The 8,498-nt window shown below is 29.1% G+C and overlaps 2 protein-coding genes across 3 annotated transcripts; one reads left to right on the forward strand and one right to left on the reverse strand.

Annotated features, from left to right (window-relative positions):
• The first annotated feature begins 3,602 nt into the window (after nt 1–3,602).
• LOC108757276 (cob(I)yrinic acid a,c-diamide adenosyltransferase, mitochondrial-like) lies at nt 3,603–6,053 on the forward strand. Of its 2 annotated transcripts, XM_018501744.1 has the most exons (4): nt 3,603–3,733; nt 3,949–4,129; nt 4,643–5,012; nt 5,754–6,053. In XM_018501744.1, the coding sequence occupies exons 2-4, from the start codon at nt 4,011–4,013 to the stop codon at nt 5,979–5,981; spliced, it is 717 nt and encodes a 238-aa protein (XP_018357246.1). In that variant the 5' UTR covers nt 3,603–3,733; nt 3,949–4,010; the 3' UTR covers nt 5,982–6,053. The 2 variants fall into 2 exon arrangements, with proteins under 2 accessions (XP_018357246.1, XP_018357245.1); XM_018501743.1 differs by lacking the exon at nt 3,603–3,733 and having other exon boundaries at nt 3,785–4,129.
• A 430-nt stretch (nt 6,054–6,483) lies between these two features.
• On the reverse strand, nt 6,484–7,977 carry LOC108757274 (ribosome maturation protein SBDS). Its single transcript, XM_018501742.1, has 2 exons — nt 7,477–7,977; nt 6,484–7,158 (listed from the first exon to the last, which is right to left on the reverse strand). The coding sequence occupies exons 1-2, from the start codon at nt 7,605–7,607 to the stop codon at nt 6,528–6,530; spliced, it is 762 nt and encodes a 253-aa protein (XP_018357244.1). The 5' UTR covers nt 7,608–7,977; the 3' UTR covers nt 6,484–6,527.
• Between the last annotated feature and the right edge of the window lie 521 nt (nt 7,978–8,498).

Genomic DNA, 8,498 nt, shown 5'->3' on the forward strand with positions numbered 1-8,498 from the left:
TAATGTAGAACATAAGGAAAGAATTATAATATACAAAGAAATTAGACATAATATAGTAAAATATAATATAACATAAAGAATAGAATTAAATCTTTTTAATATAAAATATAAAATACATAAATTGCTGACATTTTTACAATACTTTTGCTTACGTAGTTTCTTTATAATATAAGATATTTCGTAAACAAAATGCATATCATAACACAAAATTCGCGTAAAATTCAAGAAAATCTGAATTCTGGTTTCGCAATAAAAATCTTTACATTTTTATTTAACAAATCTTTTAATTAAACACAATGTGTTTATTAATGGATCCTTGAACGAAAATTTTAATTTCACATCTTCTACTATGTAAATAAAAGTTGTAGAATTTTAATAAATGTAATTGAATATTCAAATAAGTTAATTTAGCGAAGTCTTATATTTAATATGCGTCTGCATCAAAATAGAATATTATGAAATTTTTTTATGAAACTTTTTAGCCCGTTTTTACCAACCACAATTACTAGTATGTAAGTATGTTCCAAAGCCTCTATAATCACTAACAATTGTAGAGTCTTTAAATATAAGAAATATATAGAGTCTTTAAATACTTCAAACTTTTCGATCATATATCGTTGAATTATGGTTTAATTTAGCAAAATCGAGCTAGAGGCCCTCCACCACCCCCGCCTATTTTATCGGCGGTCCACTTTTCTTTGTAAGTATACTCACTTGTAAAAAAACGAGCTACTAATAAATTTAGTAGACTATTTTTGCAGGTAAGTATATTTTTGACTTATTTTATTACTTGTATGTCTAGTTGGGAAAAAAATATTTTATATCTAATTATATATAAAATTATATAAAATGATATATAATTTTATATAAGTATAAATAAAATATTTTTGTCCGGGTATTTTTTTTCGCTAATCATATTGCACCAACTTTTTTAATATTGTCTTTTTTATTGTAATCCTTTATACAAGTCAATATTACAATTATAATAATTGTTTACAATACGATATACAATTAGAAATGCTGTTCAAAATATAATAAAAATAATAATATAGGAGCATAATTAACAAATTGTGGTAGTAGCGGAATTATACGAAAACGTCGAAACATACGAGAACACAGATTTTTCTAAATCAATGTTTAATAAAATATTGATAAACGTGGAATGAAATACTAACAAATCGTATTTACTATTAATTATTAACTTGCGATTATAAAATTTATTAATATCGTGATAAAAAGTCATTAATATACATTTAAGGTAATTATATTCTAATAATTTAATCACATCGCAATGTCCCTCTGCCTTGTGATTCTAACCGCTGATTAGAATCCAATACAAAGAAGAATTATCTTCATAGTAGAGAGCGAATTTAATGTATTCTGATTCTACGTCATTAGTCTAGTCAAATTATCAAGATCCATTCGTAAAGAAAAGCAATCAGTCAAACACCAGCGTATCGTATTAAAGAATTTCTTATAATTGGAAAGCTACTTTCTCTGATGATTGTAATCATTAACGTATTACATATATTCGCCGTATTATTGTATATGAAGTAGGTAGAAACACACGGGTGGAGAAAGGTGTAAATATAACACAAATAAATGAAAATACAAGTAGATAGAATAAGTATGGATAGATAGAGACTGTATAGGTAGGAACAATAAGTATGGATAAAAATGGTAGGGATAAATACAATCATTTTAAATTAAAAAATTAAATTATTACAAATTAAATAACACTTAAATAAATTTCGCAATTGAGTAATTAAATTTTATTTAAAAAATCAAAAAATAAATATAATTAAATTAAAAAATATCACATAATAAATCTAAACAGTAAACTATAATACTTGTATGTAGGTAGGGATATCATCTGTATAGATATCATCTGTACACATAATATAATACTTGATAATTGAAAAGGAGGGATTAAAAATTAAATAAAATTTTAAATTAATTAAAAATTTTATTTAATTATCAGCATCCCGTTCCAATTATTAAATATGAAAATAAACCAAATTAATTTTAAATTTTATTGCCTTTTCAGCTCTCCTGAAATTAAACTTTTCTGTAAAATTCTATACATGTGTAAATTATGTAACGCGTTAATAATTAATTTGATTGTAAATAAATATATGTATAATAGTATTAGGTACGTGATATAGAATTTATGTAAACTATGTCCAGATAAATGTTATCATATTTACTTTCGTAATTTGCACAATAATTATTAATAAATTACATATTTATTGAAATGTATATCAGTATTGAATATCTATACAAATAGCATTTATCTTTTGTTGTAGTAAATTAAATTTTTTATTACTTTATTGATGTAAATTACACGAAATCGACGAAACATGACATAAAAATGAAAAAATAAATTAAAGATATACTTACCTGCAAAAACAGGCTACTAAATTTATTAATAGCTTGTTTGTTTTAGGGGTGTGTATACTTATAGAGAAAAGAGGACCGCCGATAAAATTGGCGGGGGGGGTGGAGGGCCTCTATAGCTCGTTTTTGCTAGATTGTATCTTAAATTGATAATATATGTTTAGAAAAGATTGATTTATTAAAAGTCTTTATAATTGCTAATTAGAGACTTTGATATATACTAGTAATTATGTTTGGTAAAAACGAGCTGAAAATTTGTATAAAGAAACATAACTACGTAATTTTACGTAAGATATGTTATAAGACAAAATTCACTAAATTAACTTGATTGAATTTTCAATTTCGTTTATTAAAATTCAAGAACTTTTATTTACATATATGTAGAAGATGTGAAATTAAAATTTTTTGTTCAAGGACTCATTAAACTATTCCTTTTATGGATAGTCTGCACGCTTCTGTCCTGAGGATTTAGTACAGAGACAAACCACATATAAATATTTTCGACGATACAATTTTATCGATAGTGTCAGGAAATGTACGTAGTCACGTAGTTGCTACATTGAAAATGGATGTGACTGGCGATAGTGATTTTGACGGTAACAGAAAGAAGCTGGTCTCTTTATTCGGGTGTAAGAATCTCAATCAAAATCAGAAATCATGTATTGTGAAATATACAGTTTCTGATAGGTTGAAATTCGTATTCTCTGTTCTTTATGCCCGTATTCATAGTCAGGTCTTATATTTAAGGCTTTCTTAAATTTATCTTTAGATGCTCTACGAATTATTTTATTAGCTATTGAGCATCTAAAGATAAATTTAAGGAAGCCTTAAATACAAGGTCCGATTATGAATACGGGCAATATAGTTCTTTCATTGTGCACATCTCCTTAGGCCAGAATTAGACTACGCATTGAAGATTGAGATTGAAGATTGAAGATTCAAATTTGACCACTGAGGATAAACGAATTTTAGCTCCTATTGTTTTGACTAGTCAAATTTCAATCTTTCAACCTTTAATGCGTAGTCTTATTCCGACCTTAATTACGCAAGAATATTATTTCGTCTGTTCTTTTTAGCTAAAGTTCTCGTACGGTACATTTTTCTTCATTTTCTTTCTACATTGCAGAGCAAAAAAATGAACATTGCAAGAAGTTCAGCTAAAAAAAAACAAGCCAAAATCATAGGCTTTCGTATGTCTGCGCGCGGAATTTAATTTTGCATTATATCAAGTCGGTGATGTATTTACTTTTTAAATGTTCTTAAAGCGAGCGATATGCTTCCGACAATGATATCCACTATCATCGGAATTGTCTTAAATTCATTGAAAGATTATAGAGTGCGTTCTTTACAATCGTAAAGTCTGAACTGAATGAGCTAAAATCTGACATTGCGGACCCACGCGATAGTATACTTATTTTTCTATTTTCTTATTTTCCGCATCGTTATCCGCTTTTCGTAGAATTTCACTAGCTCTCACATACGACACATATGTGGGTGAGATCTGTCTTTACATTTGGAGAGCTGTATATACGAACGTTCTTTATTTCGTAGCTCGCTAATTTTGCGTCGGTCGATGTCACTAGCGATCGACGATCGAGGATTACACGTGAAGTATGTTAACGGGATTAATTAAATCGCGAGTGACACGAGAGATGAAATTGATCAAAGTCTTGTGGAGAAACTCCACTGTCGTATATAAGAATGGAGTGCAGTGTATATCTTTGAGACATAAGTACGTGTTCAAATACTCTTTATAACCTCAAAATGCACTATGCTAGAAATATATATTACGTTTAGGCCCAGTTCCACCAATGTAAGATTAATCTTTAATCTCGGTTTAACTTACTATTAATCTTTTTTTAATTCTGAGAATTAAACTGAGATTAATTTTACACTGATGGAACTAGGCCTTAAGCCCTTTTTTAGTATTAAAAATACTTAATATTAAAAAAAAAGGTAAACACAAGAATAAGTTAAAAACTGAGATTTAAATTAATGTTACATATAGATAATAATGTCCGTTTCCACCAATGTAGATTAACTTTAATCTCGGTTCAACTTATTCTTTGTCTTTTTCTAGTTCTAAAGATTAGAAAAAGACGAAGAGTAAGTTGAACCAAGATTAAAGTTAATCTATATTGAAAATGGATCTAAATCAGATTTGGTGCACTGTGTGCATTATGTAGAGAAAGTATAATATTGAGATAACATAATTGTTAGTTTACTGATGATGACATCGTTGTAGAGGTACTACAACATCAAATGTAGCTGAAGTAGCAGTGTTTTCGCGAGACGGCGACTCCGGAATGACAATCACAGATGCCGGAGATACGAAGCCAAAGGATGATATGATCTTCAACGCTCTGGGGGCGACTGACGAGTTGTCGTCTTACATAGGACTGGCGAGAGAGTTTGCTTGTGACAGCAAAGTTGAGCATCCATATGTCGACAAGCTCAAAAGAGTACAGATGATCTTGTTTGATCTGAATCATGCAATATCAAAGTCTATGCCTGGAAAGACTAAGTCTTTTGAAAACAAACATACTAAAGATTTGGAAGAATGGATTCTTGAATACGCGAATCAGCTCCCTCCTCCCGAAGACTATATCATTCCAGTAATTACCTAGATATTACTTTTTATGTATACAACATGGTCTTTAAGTATTTTAAAAGATTTTAAAGATAATTTCTCTTTGTGATTCAGGAAAAACTGTATGATCATATATATGCAAAATGACTTATAAGAGGAAAGTCATATACACAAATTGAAAAATATATGTTTAATACAAACATAAAAATGAATTAAGCTATGAAATCCGCAATATATTTTATAGCGCTATTAATTAAAATATATATTTTATAATTCGAAATATTTACGTTTGCATTTACACAAATTAATCAAATGTACAACAATTTTAATATATATAAGTATGTCGAATTCATTAGTTTCAAAGAAACATGATGTCAAAACTGAAAGAAGTGTTTTTTAAAAAATTTCAAAAATCACTCGGGTTAATTTGAAAACTATATATTTCAAGGACATAAAAGTTCATCTTTTGGAGTTACAATTTTTTTTATTCAATCAAGAAGTGAACCAAGCTTTGAAACATACATAAAATTTTATTAAAATAACTTTAATGAGCTTCGAAGTTTTTGAAAAAACGAAATTTTTCCTTTAACTTCGACGTCCTATATTTTTGATATCGTTTTGGACAATAATTTTCATCTTGAATATTAGTAGTTTTGATCTTACTATGAGGAATTCTTTGAATATTTTGGCAATATATTTAAGGACCATCCTGTATAGACACATATTTCCAAGTCAATTCCAATTCTATTTAATGTTTCAAAACTAGGGCGGTGGAAAAGCTTGTGCTTCTCTGCATGTTGCACGAACGGTATGCAGGCGTGCCGAGAGGAGTATCACAACACTAGTACGAGAGGGTGCTCTAGATAAAGAGGCACAGACATATTTAAATAGATTATCAGACTTTCTTCTAACAGTATCACGTATTGCGGCCAAATGTGATCAACGTACGGAAAATATTTATATTCCGCGAGCGGATGTGATGGATGAGAAATAAAAGGACTGATTTACAAATTTTTGTAGGATATTAACTTTTTGCACACACAAATATAATACACACACACATATACACACATATATACACGTACATATAATACAGTAGTTACAAATATAAATAAATATAGAATAACTAAATATTCTAATATTATTTGTTATCAAATGTTTGTCTATGTGCTTGATGTTCATCAAGTAGACACATGCATTTTTGGAATGGATATGTGTTACATTGCTAAAATTGCAATAAATAGAATAAATTTAAACAAAATAAAATTAGTTAAATAAAAATGTAATTCTTAATCTTAATGAAAAATGTTTATTGCATTTTTTAATAGGAATAGTGTAAGATACTGGTAAAATACTATTGATACGCATGTAGATAACTTACTTAAATTCAACTTGTAAATACAAATGCAAATTACTTTATTAGCCATATTGTTATAACAAAATTATCAACATATATTAAAAATATAAATTATAATTAATAAATACAAATTTCTCCAGTGCATAACAGTGTGTTTAAAAAGATAATAATTCGAGTCATGATTTATGTCAAGAGTTCTTCTCCTTCGACTACTTCATTTAAATTAACTAATTCCAATAAAGCAGTGCCCTTTGTTTCTGATCGTATTAATTCATCTATTCCTCTATATTGACCTGGATCAATTAAGCAAATTATTGTTAACGATCCATTATCCCATTCTTCTGTTTCCATTTTAGTTGCAAATTTAACAACTTTATCCTTCAATTTCCTAGCTTCTTTTTCTGGAATAACAATTTTGAGCCTCATTTGAACACGTTCCAAAGGCATCACCTCTTTCAATTGTGAGATAACATCCAATGCCTGTTGCTTGGCATTTCGATTAGGTTTGACGGAAAAGTGTATCTCGTCCCTCATGGCGTTTTCAATCATGGTAACTGGATATGGACGTTTAGTTTCTGGATTTATACATTTACTGGCAACTGTCGTGGCGATATCTTTGAACATGGACTCTAATGCCAGGTGCCTCTCTTTATCTGAAACTTGAAGTTCGCCTTTGGCAAGGATTTGTTTACAGATTTCAGTCTGATCTTCGGTTTCGAAAGCTTTCACGAGATCTTCCTTCTTCGCCACTTGACCCTTTGATACATTGATGAATATTGTATGTGTTTGCAGTACTTCGTCAATATCCTTCTCTCTGAAATAGATTTTAAAGAAAAATAATAAATGATAAGTATTCAATTATATACACATTATACAGGGAATAAAAGGAATCTTCTGAATAATAGCAAATTAAAAAATTTCTAGATGATTGAAATTGACAGTTGAATTAATAAATTTCTAAGATGATTTATTTAAGAAATAAAAGAAAAAAATCTTAGAGAATTGTTGAGATTTAACAGAGGTAGTGATATCACACACACATTCGGAAAACAGTGTAATTAATATGAATAAGTAACTGAGAAGCTGTAAATTAGGTTAAACTGACAGATCATTTTGGCAAAAGTGAACTCACAGTTTGTTTCTCCAAGACACCACTTTATTCTTGTAGCATGCGATTTCGAATCGCTTGCCAGCCTTCTTCATGCGAACAACGGCTACATTCGTCAGCCTTATTTGATTCGTCGGTGTAAATATCTTTGACATTTTTGCAGCGAGTTCGACTCGAGGGATAAACTCAGATAAACTGAAGCGCTTTCGACGAACGATTAGTACGTCGAAAACAATGAAGTACGCGATTGATTACAGTACCCTTTTTTAAGATACAACTTTGCTTTAGAAAACGTTTCACATGTTTTGCAAATTAAGCTAGGACCGATACACACGTAACTATGCGCGCAATGTGATGCAATATCAACTGAATCGCTGGAGATGCGAGTATGTAAAAAAATAAATAATAGATTAACGACATCAAATATTTAGTCGATTTAAACGTTTACATTGCGTTTTAGCATTTAAATAACTTCATATATAACATCTTTCAGCATGTAAATGCTCGAATTTGTTTTTATAAGGCGTGTTTACTTTAACGCCAAGTGCAGAAAGTGTAGCTAAAATGATTCAGTTAGCACTTTATTTTCGTTTTGATATTCTCTTTCTCTCTCTCTTGTCTCCCTCTCTCTCAAACACGTTTCTTTAGCATTGGATAGCGGTAGACTATTGCATTTGATTTTCTCACTACATCTCTTTAATAAGTATTACAATAAGTATTACAATTTTTTGACATCTAATTATTAAATTACATCAAGTAAGATTAGGATAAATGGCAAATAAGAATTGCAAAATATAATTAAATAGATATTTGTTATAAATAATGTGAAAATAACTCGAAATTTTCTGGTGAAAATTTTTCTCATAATTTTTATACGAATTGGAACATTTTTTATGTCTATCATTTAACCATTTATAAAATAGATAAATGATTTTCCTATGTGTTTCTACAAATTTTTCCTAGAATCGTTGACGTATAAAAGGAACCCATGATTGGCCAAAGATTTTTATGAATATTTAAATAAACTGCAAATTAAACTGTAAAGA

Source organism: Trachymyrmex septentrionalis, unplaced genomic scaffold (genome assembly GCF_001594115.1).
Source record: "Trachymyrmex septentrionalis isolate Tsep2-gDNA-1 unplaced genomic scaffold, Tsep1.0 scaffold136, whole genome shotgun sequence".
NCBI lineage: Eukaryota > Metazoa > Arthropoda > Insecta > Hymenoptera > Formicidae > Trachymyrmex > Trachymyrmex septentrionalis.

Excerpts from the sequence above, each read along its gene's own strand:
- LOC108757276 (XM_018501744.1), top strand. The coding sequence starts at position 4,011 with ATGTTAACGGGATTAATTAAATCGCGAGTGACACGAGAGATGAAATTG. Across the intron at positions 4,130-4,642 it reads TGTATATCTTTGAGACATAA|AGGTACTACAACATCAAATG; the intron begins GTACGTGTTCAA and ends ACATCGTTGTAG. Across the intron at positions 5,013-5,753 it reads CCGAAGACTATATCATTCCA|GGCGGTGGAAAAGCTTGTGC; the intron begins GTAATTACCTAG and ends TTTCAAAACTAG.
- LOC108757274 (XM_018501742.1), bottom strand. The coding sequence starts at position 7,607 with ATGTCAAAGATATTTACACCGACGAATCAAATAAGGCTGACGAATGTA. Across the intron at positions 7,159-7,476 it reads GTGTCTTGGAGAAACAAACT|AGAGAAGGATATTGACGAAG; the intron begins GTGAGTTCACTT and ends AATCTATTTCAG.